Source organism: Petromyzon marinus, chromosome 5, assembly GCF_048934315.1.
Source record: "Petromyzon marinus isolate PM22_M1 ecotype Great Lakes invasive population chromosome 5, UKy_Petmar_22M1.pri1.0, whole genome shotgun sequence".
NCBI classification, from domain to species: Eukaryota; Metazoa; Chordata; class Hyperoartia; order Petromyzontiformes; family Petromyzontidae; genus Petromyzon; species Petromyzon marinus.
The window spans coordinates 54,341-74,763 of NC_133671.1; the positions used below are offsets into that span (position 1 = coordinate 54,341).

Genomic DNA, 20,423 nt, shown 5'->3' on the forward strand with positions numbered 1-20,423 from the left:
GTAGTGTGTTACCAATTGTTTTCTTGGTGACTATGGTCCCAGCTGCCTTGAGATCATTGACAAGATCCTCCCGTGTAGTTCTGGGCTTATTCCTCACCGTTCTCATGATCATTGCAACTCCACGAGGTGAGATCTTGCATGGAGCCCCAGTCCCAGGGAGATTGACAGTTCTTTTGTGTTTCTTCCATTTGCGAATAATCGCACCAACTGTTGTCACCTTTCTCACCAAGCTGCTTGGCAATGGTCTTGTAGCCCATTCCAGCCTTGTGTAGGACTATAATCTTGTCCCTGACATCCTTGGAGAGCTCTTTGGTCTTGGCCATGATGGAGAGTTTCGAATCTAATTGATTGCTTCTGTGGATAGGTGATTTTTATACAGGTAACAAGCTGAGATTAGGAGCACTTCCTTTAAGAGTGTGCTCCTAATCTCAGCTCGTTACCTGTATGAAAGACACCTGGGAGCCAGAAACCTTTCTGATTGAGAGGGGGTCAAATACTTATTTCCCTCATTAAAATGCAAATCAATTCATAACATTTTTGACATGCGTTTTTCTGGATGTTTTTGTTGTTATTCTGTCTCTCACTCTTCAAATAAACCTACCATAAAAATTATAGACTGATCATTTCTTCGTCAGTGGGCAAACGTACAAAATCAACAGGGGATCAAATACTTTTTTCCCTCACTGTATGCATTGTCCTTGAAACTGATTGGTCCACACCTCTGGTCTAAACACCGTTTGAGACGAGGCTCAAAAGAAAGCTGTCTCTGGTGTGGACTAATCAGTTTCAAGGACAATGCTGATATTACCAGAGTATGTTTTTTGCTTGCATTCTGACCACAAGCATTGTGGGTCATGCAGACATGATTCCTTGTAAAAGGTTTCAGTTTGGTGTTTTAACATCTTAATACCTGTTTTGTTGCCAGAAAAAGGGGAAAAACCTATTATAATATGTTGGTACTGGTAAAGGAGGTCCCATGATAGACAAGACCTGTTTAACACACAGGCGACAAATATTATCCATAAGAGGTTTTTTTTGGTTAGATCGCAGAAACATGTGTCATTAAACCCTACACGTAAACAAAACATGCCAATTAGTTGTTTCTTCAGCACACCGGTTGTGTTTTGGAGAGTAACTCACAACATTTACAAATTGATAGGGCATGGATCATCAACCACAAAATAAGAAAAATATAAGCTGTCTCAGTGTTCACAACTTTGATTGCAAAGTATCAATAAAAATATATACACACAGGCACATATAATATAGTTCGTTTATTACAATATATTGGTGCACGACTTGAGCCTCATAATTTGCTTTTCCATTGTTAGAGTGCATGAATACATTTGAATCGATTGTAATTACTGCAGATTTGTAATATTGTCATGGCAATGCGAATATACGCATTTACTACATGATTATAGACACAAGAGGAATCACTATCAATTACCAGTAACTTTTATCGGCAGGCTTCATCATTTTCTAAAGAATTTATGTCTTTCACAAAGCCTTGTCCAGCTTTACTGGACCAACATGGCTATCATAATGAGCCCACCTTATACGAAGTCATAAATACTGTACCTACTAGAAGGCACTAGACGTGATATCTGGCACCTTTAATATCCCTGTATCATTTGTTTTGATGTAAGCGGCCCACACATCACTGTTTACAACATCTTCATGAAGGTAATTGAAATTGGCAAGCCCCGTGTCATCCTCGGAAGAAGCACTTGATTTAGTGTCATATACTTCTTCGAGCTTCATGTTTTTCCTGCCAAAACAAAGGTGTCAGTGCTATTTCAGTAAAATACATTATAAGCAGATATATAAGTGTTTGTTCATTCATTTCTCAATCCGCTTGTCTTGGTGAGGGTCGTGGTGGCAGCATGTTGAGTAGGGCGGTCCAGACCTCCCTTTCCCTGGCAACAGACTTGAGCTCAACCTGGAGAATTCCCAGGCATTCCTAGACCAGCCGAGCAATATAGTACCCCCAGCGTATCCTGGGCCGGCCCCCGGGTCTTTGCCATGTGGGACGTGCCCGGTAGAGTTCCAGGGGAAATCTATCGGGGGGCACCTTACCAGGTGCCCTAACCACCTCAGCTGGCTCCTCTCAATCCGGAGGAGCAGCAGCTCAACTTTGAGGCTCTCCCAGATTACTGAGCTCCTCATCCTATAATGGAGAGTGAGCCTGGCAACCCTGCGGAAAAAAAACTAATTTTGGCCCCTTGTACCCGCGATCTCATCCTTTCGGTCATTACCCAAAGCTCATGACTATAGGTGATGGTGAGAATGGTAATCGAACTGTAAACCGAGAAGTTTGTTCGAGAACTCAGCTCCCGCTTCACTACCACAGAATGATACAGTGCCCGAAACACTGCGGACACTGCACCGATCCGCCAGACGATCTCCTGCTCCCACTTACCATTCGCAAAAAAGAGCCAGAGGTACTTAAACTCCTCCACTAAGGGCAGTGGTTTTCCCCTCATCTGGATGGAAACAATCCACTAACCATGACCTCAGATTTGGAGGTGCTGATTCTCATCCCAGCTGCTTCACATTAGGCATCAAAAAGTTTAAGTACATGCTCGAAATCACAGACTGAAAAAGCTAAGAGAACAATTTCATCTACAAAAGCAGTGATGCCACCTTGATAGCTCCGTACTGAATACTCTCCATACCTTGGCTGCACCGTGATATCCTGTCCATAAAAAATCACTAACAGAAGTGGAGACAAGATGCACCCTTGGTGGAGTCCAACACCCACAGTGGAGGACTTTGATTTAACACCAAGAGTATAGATACAGCTCTCACTCCAGGAATATAGGGACCGGATAGTGCACAAAAGTGGCACCAGAATATCATACTCCCGCAGCATCTCCCACAAGACATTGTGGGGAAAACGGTCATATCCTTTCTCCAAGTCTAAAAAGCAGAGGTAGACTGGAGAAGCATACTCTCATGACCCCTCAAATATCTGTAAGAGGGAACAATGATGGTCCATTGTTCCATGACCATGACGGAATTCACATTGTTCCTCCTGAATCTGAGGCTCGACCACCAGGCGGAGCCTCCTCTCCAGTACTCTGCCATAGGCTTTACCTCAGATGCTGAGGAATGTGACTCCTCTGTAATTGGAGCACACCCTCTGGTCCCCTTTTTAAAAAAAAATGTGAACCATGACCGCAGTTTGCCAATCCAGAGGTACTGCACCCACCTGTCATGCAACATTGAAGAGGCGTGTTAACCACGACACTCCAACACAGTCCAGCACTTTCAACAACTCTGGGCGAATCTCGTCCACCCCAGCAGCCTTGCCGCTACAGAGGTCCTCGACCACTGCAGCGACTTCAGCAGCCGTGATGGTTCCGAACACCCCAGCTGTTTCCAGGGCTGCCTTCCGAGAGGCGGGAATGTCCACCGGGTTGAGGAGCTTCTCAAAGCGTTCCTTCCACCTCTCGACGATCTCCTCAGTTGAGGTCAATGTTACACCACCCTTACTGTAAACAGCCTGGGCTACGTCCCGTCAACCTCGACTAAGACGTCAGATGGTTTGCCAGAACATATTTGATGCTGCCTGGTAATCCCTCTCTGGGGCTTCTCCAAACTCCTCCCACGCCCGGGCTTTCGCTTCAGTGACTGTTGCAGCTGCCGCCATCTTGGCAAACCAGCATCTCTCAATCGAGTCGGGAGACCTTTTTCCAAGCTTAGCTCAGAAAGCCTCCTTCAACTTAACAGCTTCCCTCAGCATCAGGTCCTAGGGTTGCCGCCGTGACAAGCACCAACTGCCTTCAGGCCACAGCTTTTCACAGCTGCATCCACAATCGATGTCCTCAACACCGTCCGCTCGGACTCAATGTCCACGATCTCCCTTGAAGGTGGAAGGTAAAATATTTCTGCACTGGGTCTTCCGCCAGATGTTCCCAGAAACCCCGCACTATTCGTTTGGGCCTTCCACGTCTATTTGGTCGGTGCCCTAAGTATCGGATCCAACTTACCACTAGGTGGTGATCAGTTTAAAGCTCTGCCCCTCCATTCACCCGAGTGTCCACAAATCAATCATTGACCTTCAGCCCAAGGTGCTTTGGTACCAAGTACACTTATGACCATTCTTGTGTTCGGACATGGTGTTTGTTATTGACATTCCGTGACTAGCGCAGAATTCCAATAACATCTCACCATTCGGGTACAGATCAGGGGAGCCATTTCTCCCAATCAGGCCTTTCCTTTTCTTCGGGTGCCCTGGACACAAGTCACCATCACACACCCCTTGTATATCCTTAAACCTCTCCAGTGCTTGCCCTATCTCTCACAGATCGTCTGGAGATTCGGCCATATTTAGACATTATAAATGAAATACTTGGTTACTAATGACGTCCCCAGAAATGAATGCAAGTACATTTTATTGTAATCAATAATTGACTCACCTCCCACGGCGGAACCTGACAATTACAATGGTCACGGAGATCAAAACGATTCCACCAACAGTGCAGACCACTATGATGATGATGGTGACAGTGTCGAGCGGTGGTGTATTCCCTTAAGTGCAAAAAAAAGGAGATTTATTGCAACCAGATGGCACAGCTTGATATTCGCATACAACTGTAATGTTAGCACACATAGCATAATATAACCAGTGCAGATCAAGTACAGCATCCAAAATGCAAACAGTGGCAGTTCTCAAGAGACGAATTGCACTTCCCTGAACCATTTCAGGGGGTGCAGACTATGGCATAATTACCATGCAGGAGAAAGGTCTAATGAATTAATTGCACTACATTCAAATCCCACACTTGATCAAAATTGAGAAACACGAAAATTATCTGCTATTGTATGTGATATAATTTAATTTAACTGCTTTTTGTGTTTAGTTTGTTGTCATTCTGCCCCACTTCCGATTAGTATTGGCTGGCTACGTACAGTGCGAAATAAGTCCAACATACATACGAGAGACATTTATTTCTCAATGGAGGCCTGATTAACCATAAATCACAACAAAGAGATAAGAGAAAAATGTCAAAATATAAAATTATTAAATTATAGTTAAACGACAAATGACTCAATATCACTCAACAGCAAGACAAGCTTTGCCTTACATACCTACATATCATGATACATCTTTCTAACCAATGATTTAATATAATCGATAATCCAAGTGTTTGTGCCTGTAGTACATATTTTTTTAACATCTCAAGTGTGAAAAACCTTCCATGCATGGTATTGTCACATATACAGATACTGCAGCAGGAGAATGTTATAAATGTTGGCTTATTCTATGCACGTACCTGGATGTTCACAAACGATCCCACTGTGTGTGGGTGGACAGTGGCACTCAAAATCTCGACCATTTTCTGTGCAGGTTCCTCCATTCAGACATGGGCTTGAATCACAAGCGTCCACTGCAACACAGCCGATGGGTTGTTCGCAGTTATCAATGGTTTCTTGAAACTGAAACTGTTTCATTCTGTACGATTGCATTTGCTTCCTTAAGTTTAAAACATCATTCAGATACGTACAGAGCACGTGGTCTATGTGAAAAAACTATCACAGCATTTTCTGAAGAAGGGCATTGCGGTCTCCTTATCTTAGTTCACTCGGTCACAATTGCTCACTTGATGGTGACCTAAGAAAATAAAACTAACAATTTTCCTCCTTTCAGAATGCCACGAATATGAGCATTAACAAGCATGATATTGTTGGTTTTAGTAGCTAGGCAATTAGTGGGATCTCTGTTGATTTTGGTATAGCTGCCATCATTAAGAAGGTCCTGAATTTTGTTGTTGTATGTGGTTTTATCCATGATGACAGTGGCATTGCCCTTGTCGGCTGAGAGGATGACAGTCATCTCTGTTTTTTAATTAGAGAGTTCAAAACGCTCGTCCTTGCTGATGTTGCTAAGAACCAAATAGTGTGGATTCCTGCAGTCACGAAAGCTTCAAATCAAGATTCAATCGAGTGTCCTTTTGGCACGAATATTCTGTGACTGCTGACAGTTGTACAGTGGTACCTCGGAGATCGAATGCCCCAGAACTCGAACAATTCGGTGATTGAACAAAATTGTCGACCACTTTTTGCCCCGGACATCGAACAAAAATTCGGGGGTCGAACAACTGGAAAAACCTGTTTGGACCGAGGCGCGTAGCCAGGGCGACCGAGACAAAGGCGAATGACCCAGTTTACGCGTACCTCTTGTCCTTTATCAATGTAAAGTCCCTGTCCCCCAATACGACTCCTCTCATCCAGCCCATGGACCAACAGGTAATTTCCAACTTTAAAAAACTCTACACAAAGCCATTTTTCAAAGGTGGCAAAATGGGCTGAGTTACACAATTTTGTAGAAAAACATCATCCAGATAACGCAGTAGCCAGCAGAGCAGGCGATTTTTATAATGTTAATGCATTGAGTAATTTCAGAAACATCTTAAACGGAGGCAGAAACAATCCTCTCTTGATCAATTTTTAGTGAAAAGGCCCTCAAGTGAATCACAGTAAGTGCTCGAAAAAACGCAAATAAAAGAAAGAACCCCAGAAGGGCAGTTACCCAACGTTTTTATGGAGGGGGACTCCCCTTCCAAGCAACACTGACACCTCCCCTCCTCACCACCTTCCACTCAAGCCATCCACTCTCCTTACTACAGGTAAAGTAAAGTTCAATGTTCATTTATTCTATTAATTATAACTGTTTCTTGTTTTTGTATGCTTTTATGTACTGTACTGTATTTTAATATTGTAAACTTTGTGTAAAAATGGCCCATAATAGAAGCATCCTGTGTGAGAAACCAATTAATGCTATTTCCATTCATTCTTATGGGGAAAATTGATTCGGTGTTGGAACAATTCGGTGTTCGAACACAGCTTTGGAACGAATTAAGTTCGATCTCCGAGGTACCACTGTATTTGGGTATATTTAATAATTATCTGATGTTATTTTAGTATTGTGCTGATCATTCGTCCTGTTTGCCCAACATAGCATTTGCCACAAGTGCAGTTAATACTGTACACACCCTTTCTGTTGATAGCTTCGGTAATACATCTTTTTACCAGATATTAATTTCTGTATTTTATGTACCGTGCCAAATCTGACTCGGATGTTTTGTTTTTACAAACATCTGGCTAGTTTATCAGTTACTCCCGCAATGTACGGTATTTTGATCGTTTTAATTACTTGGGCAGTTGCAATGCTCGTGTTATTTGATTTGGTTTTGGCATTCAATGCCCTGCTGATTTGTGCATCATTGTAACCGTTCATTGGCAGCGCTTCATTGACATGTTGAATGTCACTTCTCAGACTGTCACCATCTGGCACTATTAGCTCGATGGTCGCTAAAGCCTACATGTTAAACTGATCATTAACATTGCCATATGTAACATATATACATATTAGACTGATGTTGCAGCAATGACCCATCCTAGACAGAACAGAACTTATCGTTGGAGTATGCACTTTACACTGTGGGGCCCTGAAATGGCTTTATGGATATAAGCTGGCAAAGGAACAGTTTTGAATTGACATCAATATTTTTCTTGTCGCACAGAATGAGTAAAAACACTTTAAATTTTTATAAAATAGGTTTACCCTTGAATATCACGGATTTATCGTTCGCGGTTTCGACCTATCGCAAGAAAGCTTTTTGTACACCAATTAGGTATCGCGGGGTTAGTTTTGGCCTTTGGTGGGTATACTGTACATATCATGGTGCTGTGTGGCTGATACTGTGGGGCGGGGCAGGCGAGCTAAGAGAGGCAGTCGGTGGCACTCAACCTTTGCCATGTAAACATCTCGCGGACAAAGATCCCCCGTATAGCCTTAACACACTGTTGGGACAAGTGCTCTTAGTGAGTAGCACCTACGAAGGACGGCAGGAGGTGGGTGGCCAGAACCACGCCTGGTCACCTGTCTCCCCAGTGGCGATTTTTACACATCACATCAGGTACTCATTTGAGGCTGAGTCGACCTAAGGGAAGCCCAGGACCATTTCAGATAATCGTAGTGCAGCGTGCTAATCCTTGAACTACCGTTCCCCACTCCACGGTCAAACACACACGCACACCCGCTTTGGATCATCATCATCGGTAAGTTACAGTATGTATTGAGTATTTGTACTATTTATTGTCTAGGAATGTTTTCTGTACAGGCTTTTTACCTGTTTATTTCAATTACTTTATTTTATGACATACAGTTCAGTACTTATTTCAATTGTGATGTCTTATTTTCGGTTGCCATTTGCTTTACAGCATTATTTAGGTCAGGCTTGAGTATTGAATATTGCGGTTTCCCCTTTCGCGACACTTTCCAAGAACGTAAGCACCGCAATATTCAAGGGTCTCATATATTTATATCAAATGATCCAACAACAATGTCTAACTGCATTATGGGGAAAAAGGTATGCATCCATTGTTATTGTGAATCGGCTGTTTTATGGATGAAATCATCACTATCTACCTTAAGAACAACTGTAAATCAGTATACATTGAAATATAACTTAACGTTTAACTTAAACCAATTTCTCCACGGTTTTTTTTTACATTCTAAGGGTTTATTTGATACTAACCAAATAAGTGCTCAATAGTTTCGGGAAGTCTTCCTGAGAGTCGCACCTTTTTTCAGAATTTGAATGCGAGTGTTGCATTTGAGAATAAACTGGACTAGCCATATATAACCCACTCATCTTAAGAGGGGTAATTACATAAAAATATGCACATTTGCTTTCTACATGGAGTATGATGAGAGGTGAAACAGTGTCCTTCGAGACTCACGATTGAAACAACCAAAGGTGTAGTTGCTGATGGAGCAAACTTCTTCTACGTTGCAGCCCTTGTTTCTGCATAGGACTGTGTCCGTGTTCACACACTGGCACCGACTACTGCATTGGGGTGAGTAAAACTCCTTGCCCACCTTCACGGGAAATGGACACAGAGAATGGAAAAGACCATGCGTTTAATCAACCCACTTGCTATGGAAACCCTCTGAAAGAGTTTACCACAAATTGCAACGTGTACAGGTAGTCGGTGTGGTCTGTTTATCTCGTTCATAACTGCCACACGGTGCTGCCAACAAACAGGTGAAGGACATTTATATTTGCATGAGAATAATTGGTATTGGTTGCAATTCTAATATTGGAAACCATGTGACAACCCACAGAGTATATGACCTAAAATCAACATTATGTAATATATAGACAGAATTATGCATGTTACTACAGAACAGTGTAGTATGTTATTGTTTTGTGTGTCTTGTGTGTGTTGTTGCTACCTCATAGTAGGTGTCATCATGAAAACAGCCACAGTCCCTAAAGGGCACGCAGTGAAAGCCGCTCCACACAAACCCCAGCTCACACTGGCACCCCTCCATTCTGGGCAGGCCACACTCCTCAGGCGCAGCGAGATTCCCACAGGAGGCCGGACAAGCAGTCATGCTCTCAGTGTAGATGCTGTTCGGAGGACATGCCGCATCTGTGTGTTCATACACACATATACACAATGCAAACGAGTTATGAATGATATGCCTTTGCAAACATATCTTGCCGTGTATTTTAAGTGTGTGCCATGTGTTTATATCAGATCTCTTACATAAGGATATGGATGTAATGTAGTATATCTGTTTTATCTCTTCTAAGAAAATATGTATTAATGTGTAAAAGTACATCTAAGAAAGCTTTACTGAGTCTCCAGATTATGGATGTTTTAATAGTTCACTAAACGTGTGGGAGGACACCGGATGACCAGGAGAAAACCCATAAATAAGAGTGCATAACCCCAATAATGTATGCAAATAGATCAGCTCACATTTCCTACCTGGTAATACCATAGCACAGCAGGTTAGAAGAAACAGCAACTGACAAAGTCTGCAGGATTCACCATCCCTGGTGCCCAAAGTTTTAATTACAGGTGTAATGAGAGCGCCATCCCATGGATTATCAGGGGGGCATATATTAATTCTACAGCCCAGGCTTATCCATAGTAGGGTTTACATCTAGGGGAAAGGTGAGAGGCGGTTCCACCAGGGATGCCTCTGGAACGTTCGGGAACGTTTCAGGAAGGGCGTGGCCAGAGGCAGGGCTTAGTCCTGGGTGGGGGATATAAGCGGGACACAGAGCAACGCAAGGGGTCAGTGATTGAAGACTGACGAGGAGCCCCGCCGCTGCTGCCCCGCCATCTACATCGACCACGTGGCAGCTCGTCCTCCAGCCGCTAAGTCGCTCCCCGGCGCACCGTCAGCCAGAGGTGTGTCGGAGAGTGGGTGAGTGCCACGTGTCGTGGGACAGCGTAGCCACCCGAAGGGTGGAGTCCGTAAAGAAAAGAAAGAGACGGAGACTGTGGCTGTACCAAGCTTTATTGAATAAACCTACATAGTTACCGTGTCGGAGACCACTCATTACAGTGGTGTCAGTTAAGTGGACTTTTTCTGATCATGCTACTCAAGACACGATGTCTAAACATCAGAAGACGAAGAATCTGCCTGCAGTGTCCTCCGACGACGATCAGCTCCCACCAACCCCGGGGGCTGTGGCCCCAGTGATGGAGCCAACGAGGGGTGTTGATGTTGCACCTGCGGCAGACGGCGTGGCGGGAGTTTCCTACCATCGCCCGGACGACCTATGGCATAGGGTGGAGACGCAGTTGGGCATCCTGACAATGGCGCTCCTCCATCTCGTCGCTCTCGTCACGCTGATCGCCGCTGGAGGCAGTCCAGTGGCAGACCGTCCGGGGGTGGACGTGCAGAGGGCCGGTGACGGCGCCTTGGAGGGTCCCCCTTTGGTTGATACAGCCGCCATTCCGGGCGGGGTGGATACGGCCACCATTTCGCAGTTCCCGCCAAGCACGCATGTTACGGCCGCCATTCTGTCTACTGCCGCGGGGAGCGGTGCACCGGCCGTCAGTTCGTCGCTGCCGCGCGGGGATTCACCAAGCATCGCGACACCCGCTGCGAGAGAAGGCGGCGATCGCGGTCGACGCCTGCCCCACGTGCGTAAATTTGTGGCGGCTAATGGCGATTGGAGCGCTTTTTGTTGGCGCTTCGACGCTGCCTACAAGTCTCTTCGCTGGTCGGAGGAGGAGGCGCTCATTGCCTTACCCATCATGCTGGATGACGATGCGTTGGCTGTTTTCCATTCTATCTCCCCGGAGAAGAAGAAGACGCTCACACAAGCCTTTGCAGAGATGGCGGAGGTCTACGAGCCGCCCGACGACAGAATGAGAACATTTCAGCACCGTAGGCGGGGGGAGCTCGGAGTCGCCCCTCGCCTACAAAAGTGCCTTGATGGCCTTGGCGGTGGATGCCTACCCCGATGTGAAACGAGAGCAGTTGAATCCGCTGGTGATGGTACGTATGTTGGTGCTGGCCAGACCTGTCACCCCTGTGAAGGGTGATCTTCCGCAGCCTGTTTCTTTTCCATCCACAGCGCCCCTGAGGGTGACAGCGGGTCCGGAGGACGTCGCCATTCCCCCGTGTCCATCTGCGGGGGAGCCGGCCGGACCGCCCCCTGTTGGACCGCTACCTCCACCAGCCGATGTTCCTTTTTCGCCACTGGTGGATGGACCGGCCACGCGGACACACTTGAAATCGGCGCGATTTTCATAAGCCATTTTTCAGATTCGAGTTGCGTGTTCTTCCGCTGTGTTGTTGTTGCGTTGGGGGGGGGTCCAACCTTCCGTTATGATTCTCTTCTTCCTGTTGTGTTCGGTTCATGGGGCTGATGGCGCTCTGTTGTGTTGCCCTTCCTTAGCCAGGATGGCTACATTTTTCACACGGGGGGGGGGGGGGGGGGTGATGTAATGAGAGCGCCATCGCCTGGATTATCAGGGGGGCATACATTCATTCTACAGCCCAGGCTTATCCATTGTAGGGTTTACATTTAGGGGAAAGGTGAGAGGCGGGAACGTTCCAGGAAGGGCGTGGCCAGAGGCGGGGCTTAGTCCGGAGAGGGGGATATAAGCGGGACACAGAGCAACGCAAGGGGTCGGTGATTGAAGACTGAAGAGGAGCCCCGCCGCTGTTGCCCCGCCATGGCGGCTCGTCCTCCAGCCGCTCAGTCGCTCCCCGGTGCACCGTCAGCCAGTGGTGTGTCGGAGAGTGGGTGAGCGCCACGTACCGCGGGGCAGCGTAGCCACCCGAAGGGTGGAGTCCGTAAATAAAATAAAGAGATGGAGTCTGTGGCTGTACCAAGCTTTATTGAATAAACCTACAAAGTTACTTACCATGTCGGAGACCACTCGTTACACAGGTATGCCTCACAAATAAAATCTAGATTAATATACATCTAGATTTAAAATTAATTTCTTTAGAACTGCTTTTTTTGTGTTTAGTTTGTCCTTTCCATGCACCTCTGATTAGCACGGTTGGCGATGTACGGTGCGAAAGAAGTTCAACATACACATACATTTACTCAAAATGGATCATCGCTGTATCCAATAAACTGCTAATAGATGAATGGGGATAGGTCTGGTGAGAAATTAATTACTGTAAATGGAGTCAATCTGAACATATATTGTAATACAGCTTTCCCTCTCTCAAATACTTTTAATCACAAAACCCTTATAATCAATTATAAACTAAAACACCTATTTTGTTAAATATATCACATGGATAGTGCTCTGTGAATGCAGGCCATGGCTTGGTGCCCTGGAAAGTGAGGGACTGCCAATAACCCTGATATTCCTACTCTGGTAAGGCACTTACCAACACTTACTTCACCTGGAATGGTACCTTCTACAAACAGAATGAAGGTACCCCCATGGGTTCCCCTTTATCACCAGTGATAGCGAATGTTTTCATGGAGAAATTTGAAACAGATGCCATCCAGACATCCACCCTACGTCCTTGTGGAAGAGATATGTAGATGACACTTTCGTCATTTGGCCATATGGTCTGCCAGCATTGAACCAATTTCTCAACCACATTAATTCCATACACCCATCCATCAAATTCACCATGGAAGTGGAGAAGGATGTTAACCTACCTTTCCTGGATGTGTTGTTTGAGAAGAAACCTGATGGTTCGTTGAGACACTCTGTCTACAGGAAAGCCACTCACACAGATTCCTATCTGAAACCTGATACCCACCACCATCCAGCACAGAATAATACCCTCATAAAAACACACTACTCCATATGGCCCACTGCATTTCTGACCAACACCACCTAGCTAGTGAACTGGAACACATACGCCAGGCCCTCAAGAAGAATGGGTACTCGGACCATATTATTCGCAAAGCTGATGCTCCAATCATGGAGAAACAACCCCCTGAGACACCGATCAAAACCATCACGTTACCATACATAGCAGGCGTTACCAAAAATATTTCCAAAATCTTAAACACAAGATCCAGGTCTGATTCAGTACCGTACACAAAATCCGTGATCTAATCCCATCTGTGAAGGATGTCATTCCTGACATGCAATATCCTGGAGTTTACAAACTAAGTTGCACCTGTGGTGATTGTTATATTGGGGAAACGAAACGATATGTCTGAAGTTGGATCTGAAACACGGCAGAACTAACGCCTCCGCCGTGGCTGACCATTGCTATAACATTGTGGACTCTCATCATGTTGTCTTTTCCCGAGACCAAGGTACTCCGCAAACCCTCGGGCTACTATCAAAGGTTTGTTAATGAAGCCATCCAGATATATAAACATACACATAACTTTAACCGAGAATATGGATACGAATTGAGCAATCATTGTAAGGATCTTATTAACCAGGTAAAACAATAATTGTGTTATGTTGTTGCTTCCTTATCCGCATCTCCAGTTTCTTCAGCTTGCCAGCCCTGCTTGCTTCTCAGCCCCTCACCTCCCCCCCCCCCCCCCCCCCCCCCCGGGCAGTCTGCCGTCCCTTCCGTCTTCTTCCCCTTTGTTCTCTCTTCCCCCGTGCTCTAGCAGCTCACCACTCCTCCTGCCCCACGCACCCCCCCCCCTCTCCTCCCTGGCTCCTCCCCCCTCTTACCTATATATCCTCTTGTTAGAGAAGCTCTCTTGCCCACTTCAGCAATTGTTTCTTGCTGTGGTCGTCCCACCTGGTGACGGACGCTTGTGTTGCGCCCAGAACGTCATTTAATTTAATTTATTTTGTGTTATACCTACGTGACTTAACCAAAAAGAACCAAAGAGTAAAGAACTAAATGTTTCAATGTACACTTATTTACACTCAAACATATAAAATTTATTATTTTGACCCCCGAATTAATAAAATTTGATGTGCTGAATAAAAGTGGGTGGTTTGCATAAAGAAAATTAAAGATGTCGAAAGGAAGCCACCCACTTGTATTCAGCACATCACATTTTATTAATTCTAGGGTCAAAATAATTTATTTTTTACGTTTGAGTGCAAATAAAAGTGTGTGTATTGAAAAAACTTATGTATTACCTATATTTTACTGTGAAAATTATTGTAACTATTTTAACTGCTATTTATTTTACCAGGTAATGTCCACTCGAGCTATGTAGCTCTTTATCAGAAGCGACCTGGCCACAAATGATAGCCCAATAACGTGGCTTATCATGTGGTAATTTATAGCAGTTAAATACTCGACGCACATGTTTCTAAATGTGGAGCAAAAAAACCAGAGGACCTGGAAAAAAATCCACACGACCACATGCAAACTCCAAATATATATTGTGATGGTCAGCATCGAACCCACGGCCTCCTGTATACCAGGCGAGGTAGTTAACATCGCGCCACCACGAGATGTTAACTGTTAAGAACAGCATCACTATAATTCTCAACGCCTATGAACAAATCACCCGGACTTGGAATGTGCCCGATCTGGTCGGACCTCGAAAGCCAAGTAGATCTGAGCTTAGACAGTGCCTGGATGGGTGCCCACCATGGACAAACAGGTTGTCAGAGGGCTGCAGGGCATTGTTGTCCACCTTGACCGATCCACACTGACCAGCCAGGGTGAAGTATGGTCAAACGCCCTCCACAATCAGCAGGGCGTGGGGAGGCCCTCATCCAGCAGTGGTTTGACAAAAGGGCTCTATGCTCCTAGGGACATTGTGCGGCACTTATCTCCACCAGTGGTAGTTCCACATTCCCATGGTAGGGGGCAGCTTTAACAGCCACTGACGACTTCACACAAAATGGTACCTATTTTATGACTGTAGAGATGACAATGATGGCTTGCCTATGTCAACCCTTGACCCTAAAATAAATGAAAGCATGCGCATTGCTGTACAACAACAGTCTACTTAATGAAAGGTTGATAGCAAGCAGATCAAAGTCGTGAAATGGCATGTAGAAGAACATTTGTCGTATTTGATATCAATAAGTACTGAACTTTATGAAAGATAAGCACACAGACTGCGATGCTATAGCAATGTGCGTATATGTGGTGCCACAACAGTGAAGCCACTCCGCCGAAACCAGGGCCATCGCTGTGCTGCTGTGACCGAGAAGCCACCCGGCTCCCGTCACAGCGCTCTCCCCACCACCCCCAACATAAACACACACTCACGTAGGGCCTCGTGGGGAGGGGGCACCTGCCCTGAGTTTTTACCCGAGAGACCCCCTCGTGGGGGTGCTCCACGGTTTCTCAGGGCCAGGGAATTGGCAGCCTCCCCCCCCCCCCCCAGGCCAAATGGCACTGCGGCGCTATGGCTTAACTTAAAATTAAATGACCATGGTGAACTCACTGAGAACCGCAGTGAGGAAAACCCCAAGACACACACGGACCAGCAGGCAGGTGAGGAGCAGGGCCGCGTGGGTTAAACGTCTCTACCCGTGATGCACCACGGGATAGCGTCTCTACCCGTGATGCACCACGGATTAACGTCTCTACCCGTGATGCACCACGGATTAACGTCTCTACCCGTGATGCACCGCGGGTTAACGGCGATGATGCGGCACCGGCTCGCTTATTGAGTCGGTGCACTTGGTTAAACAATGGGGGGGCGGAGCATCGGAGAGGAGGGTAATCGGATTGGATAAGAGGCCAACGGGTCGGTGGCGTGCATGCTTTGAAGCCGAGCATAAAAAGGGACGATTTTGGAAAGCACGGGGTAGTTTTTGCTGGGGATCAACTGGAGACAGGGATCGAGGAGCCGTCATCTCACTGTTACTCACACGTCCGTGAGACGGGTCAGAGAACAGCCAGATTCCGTTTACAGCATCATCTTTCCGCGACCTCCAACACTGCGAGGTCAGACCATAAGTAGAAGGAAGAGAGGTAAGACTAAGGGGCGAAATTCTGAGAGAGAAAGAGAGAATAGAGAGCGGACAGGCCAATTAAGTATCAACAGTAGAGAGATAGGTTAGACCTGTCCTGCTGGTCTGCACTGACACGCACAGTTTAGTTTGTTTATTCGTGGGAAATAAATTGTCAGTAGAGTATAAACCGTGTCGTGTTGTCTCTATGAGTGGGAAGGGGAGTGCGTGGTGTGGTGAGCCTGCGCGCTGTGGTTTCTGTGTTTACGCACGGGTGTGTAATTTCACTCACGTGTGCGCGCTCGCCGCGGCACGTTAACCCGTGAGCCTGCGCGCAGGGGTATTTCTGTGTTTACGCACGGGTGTATAATTTCACCCACGTGTGCGCGCTTGCTGCGTACGTTAACCCGTGAGCCTGCGCGCAGGGGTGTTTCTGTGTTTACGCACGGGTGTGTAATTCCACCTACGTGTGGGCGCTCACCACATACGTTAACCCGTGAGCCTGCGCGCAGGGGTATTTCTGTGTTTATGCACGGGTGTATAATTTCACCCACGTGTGCGCGCTTGCCGCGTACGTTAACCCATGAGCCTGCACGCAGGGGTGTTTCTGTGTTTACGCACGGGTGTGTAATTTCACCCACGTGTGCGCGCTCGCCGCGGCATGTTAACCCGTGAGCCTGCGCAGCTCGCCGTGATTGTAAAGTGGTTAGTGCAGCTAGTTAAATCATGCCCCGAGGAGCAGCAGCGAAGGGGGGAGAGCAGGAGGACGGTGGGTCACGGGAAAACGGGGAGACGGGGGGCAGTCTCCCTAACAATTTGGTGTCAGACGTGGTACAAACCCCCACAGCCCCACGGGAGAGAGACGCGGTACTCCACACGAAAATAAGATATGTGTTTACAGGCACAGGGACCCCTTCGTGGAAAGCGTTTGCCCGCAACATCATAGGGGCTAAAGAGCTTAATGGTTGGACGGACGCGCAGGCGTTACGACAACTCACTATTAATCTAGATGGGCGGGCAGCTGATTTTGTGGAGGCACTACCTGCAAGCACCCAAACCCAGTTGGAAGAGTTGATGCACCAACTCGACCTGCGTTTTGGCACGCGTAATGTGAGACAGCCCAAGACGGCCATAGAGGCGCGCTGCCGCCAACCCGGCGAGGATTTTCGCGATTACGCTGAAGACGTGCGATCGCTAACACGGATCGCCCGCCCAAAGTTCGCAACAGAGGTGATTGACGAGCTGGCCGCCGACAAAATCCTCCGATATTTAGCCCACACCGCGTGGTGGCAGCCAAAAGTGGGTGGTACGAGCCTCCCCTTTAATACCCTCGTCGAGCGCACACTCGAGTGCGAGGAGCTGGCCAGTGAGCGCGCGCAGCTTCGAGGGCTGGGACGAGAGCGCGCCATCGCAAGCCTGTTCCCAGGGGAGGAGGAGGGGCATACCAGTACGATAAGGGGTCGGGCAAGGGAGCCTCCAGGACCCCGCGAGACAACCCCGGGATGGGTAGCAGGGCTACAAACTGGCATGGGGGATATAGCCGGCCAGGTGGCCCACGTACGCAAGGAAGCGAATACAAATATGAAAACCATCCAGTCCGAGATGGGGGAGCTACGCTCCACAGTATTGGGGCTGGCCGGGCGGGTGTCCCAGTTAGAGTCCGACCTTGGACAGCTGCGTACAGGAAGGGGGAGAAGGGATGGGCAGGGGACCTCCTATGGGACCGCCCCCCGGGCATGCTACCTGTGCGACCATCGAGGGCATCTCGTGAGAGACTGCCCTCAGATCGCCCGTGCTAGAAACGCGCCAGGGTTAAACGCCAACGCCCCCTAGAGAGTGGACCATCTAGGGGTGCAATCGACGTGGTCCCGACACAAAACGACGATAGTAATAATGGTCAGCGAGTGACCCCCACACAGATTCCGACCACAACACCCAAGGACATGGTGAGGACGGGCGACTGGCTACGGGAGCTGGTGGCGGGAATCACGGGGGCCACGTTGCTGGTAGAAGGACAGGTGAATGGGCAGCGCACCCGGATTCTACTGGACTCGGGGGCGGTGGCCTCACTCGTGAGCACCGCGCACTGCAGCATGCTCGGGGTGGACGTGGGCTGCCTGCAGGCCCCGGATCGCGCGCTGCACACAACGAGTGGAGCCGGGATGGGGCTGCTGGGAAGAATCTCCCTCGAGGTCCGCTTCGGACACCAGACGTGCACCCAGGAATTCTATGTCTCGAGTGTGTTGTGCCATGAGTGTTTTGCAGGTACGAACCTCCTGGAGAAACTAGGACTCAACGTGCAGCCCCGTCAGCGATGCGCCACGGTGGAAAGCAGCGGGGAGCGGATTCCGTTCCTGGGACAAGAGCCGAATCGCCCTCGCTTCACACCCGTGGCCGCTACCCTGGTGTCGGCTGTCACCATCGGCCCGCTCGCCGAGATGCTGGTACGTGGCAACCCCCTCCACCGACCCCACACACCGACCATCGGGCGAGGTAATGCTAACTCCTCACCCGGAGTTGGCGGCGCGGTACGGGGTTGTGGGATCCGCCACGCTGGTCAACGCAGATGGGGGCCGACTGTTTATGCGGGTATTTAACCCACACAGTCCCCCAGCAATGCTACGACGACGCACCCCGGTAGCCACCATACACCCCCTGCACGCGCGCTACTCTAACGACTCGGTGTTTGCACTCTGGGCTGAGGACCCTGGTCGCCCCAAGGACAACCAGGACCTGGCCTGGCGAGTTGGCTCGACTCCCCAAGCCAAGGTCGTCCCCTTGCGTGATGCGTTACATGTACCTTGGGCAGATTTAGGAGAGGCCGATCAGCTGCGCGGGTTATTGCAGGAGTACACCGCGTTGTTCAGTGAGCCCGATTCAGATGTGGGCCGGACAGACCTTGTGAAGCACCAAAATAACACCGGTGCAGCCCGACCCATCAAACTCCCCGCATACCGAGTGGGCGCACCTGAACGGGCCCAGATCAAAGAAGCAGTCGCGGATATGCTCCGTGATAACATAATCCAGCCCTCAGCGAGCGCCTGGTCTGCCCCAGTTGTACTAGTGACGAAAAAGGATGGATCGACCCGGTTTTGCGTCGATTATCGAAAGTTAAATGCAGTTACCCTCGGCGACACCTTCCCCATACCCCGCATCGATGACACCTTTGACAGCCTCGCAGGGGCGCAGTATTTTTTCACCCTCGATCTGGCGTTCGGGTACTGGCAGGTGGAGATGGCGGAGGAGGATCGGCCAAAAACCGCATTTACCACCCCGATGGGACTGTTTCAGTTTCGAGTGCTGCCGTTCGGACTCACTAACGCGCCCGCGACGTTCCAGCGGTTGATGGAGTTGGTGATGCGGGGCTTGCAGTGGGAACAGTGCCTAATTTACCTGGACGACGTGATAGTGTTCAGTAGGTCTCTGTCTGAGCACTGGTCCAGGCTACGGGAGGTATTCCATTGACTGCGAGCAGCCCATCTCAAGCTCAAACTGCGTAAGTGTTACATTGCACAGCGCGAGGTGGGGTACCTCGGACACCGAGTCAGCGAGGCAGGGGTGCGGACCGATCCGGAGAAGGTACGCGTCGTAGTGGATTGGCCACGGCCAAGGAACCTGACGGAGATCAGATCATTCTTGGGGCTCGCCACCTATTATCGTCGATTTGTAAAGGGATTCAGCGAGATTGCACGCCCCCTCACCCAACTCACATCCCCTAAGAACCCCTATCAGTGGACGGAGGCCTGCCAGATGGCCTTCACCACCCTCAAAGACCACCTCACCCACACCCCCACCCTGGCTTTCCCCGATTTCACCACTGATTTTATTTTGGACACCGACGCCTGCAGCAGTGGGCTGGGCGCGATGCTGTCACAGGTGCAGGGTGGGACGGAGCGGGTCATCGCATACGCCAGTCGGACCCTGAGTGGGGAAGAGCTGAACTATTGCGTGACCCGTCAAGAACTGTATGCCGTGATATTTGCGTGTAAACAGTTCCGACCGTATTTGTACGGGTACGCACCGACCATTATGCCCTGCAGTTCCTCCTTACGTTCAAGGAACCGCGGGGGCAGATGGCCCGATGGTTGGCGCAATTGCAGGAGTATAACCTGCAAATTGAGTACCAAGCGGGGCGGACGCACGCAAACGCGGACGCCTTATCGTGGCGGCCCGCAGTGTGCGCCGAGACAAGGACGGAGGAAGCCTGCCCGTGCTTCACGGGGGTATGTTGCTGGCAGGTGGCGGGCCCCCAGGAGTGTGCTGAGACTAACCCTCCTCTG

The 20,423-nt window shown here is 48.5% G+C and overlaps 1 protein-coding gene and 1 long non-coding RNA gene across 2 annotated transcripts in view; one reads left to right on the forward strand and one right to left on the reverse strand.

Moving 5' to 3' along the window:
- Positions 1-1,259: 1,259 nt before the first annotated feature.
- LOC116938908 (IgGFc-binding protein-like) overlaps positions 1,260-20,423 on the reverse strand; it is an 82,683-nt gene continuing 63,519 nt past the window's right edge. The window contains exons 56-60 of the mRNA XM_076060629.1: positions 9,251-9,450; positions 8,755-8,893; positions 5,283-5,396; positions 4,425-4,536; positions 1,260-1,771 (exon numbers count right to left, since the gene is read on the reverse strand). Of these exons, the coding sequence (XP_075916744.1) occupies positions 1,585-1,771; positions 4,425-4,536; positions 5,283-5,396; positions 8,755-8,893; positions 9,251-9,450 (752 nt within the window). The 3' untranslated portion in view covers positions 1,260-1,584. The remainder of the gene's footprint in view (positions 1,772-4,424; positions 4,537-5,282; positions 5,397-8,754; positions 8,894-9,250; positions 9,451-20,423) is intronic.
- On the forward strand, positions 7,227-11,729 carry LOC142912457 (uncharacterized). The gene is made up of 3 exons (XR_012934072.1): positions 7,227-8,070; positions 8,811-8,871; positions 11,400-11,729. It is a non-coding gene; the product is annotated as an uncharacterized LOC142912457 (long non-coding RNA).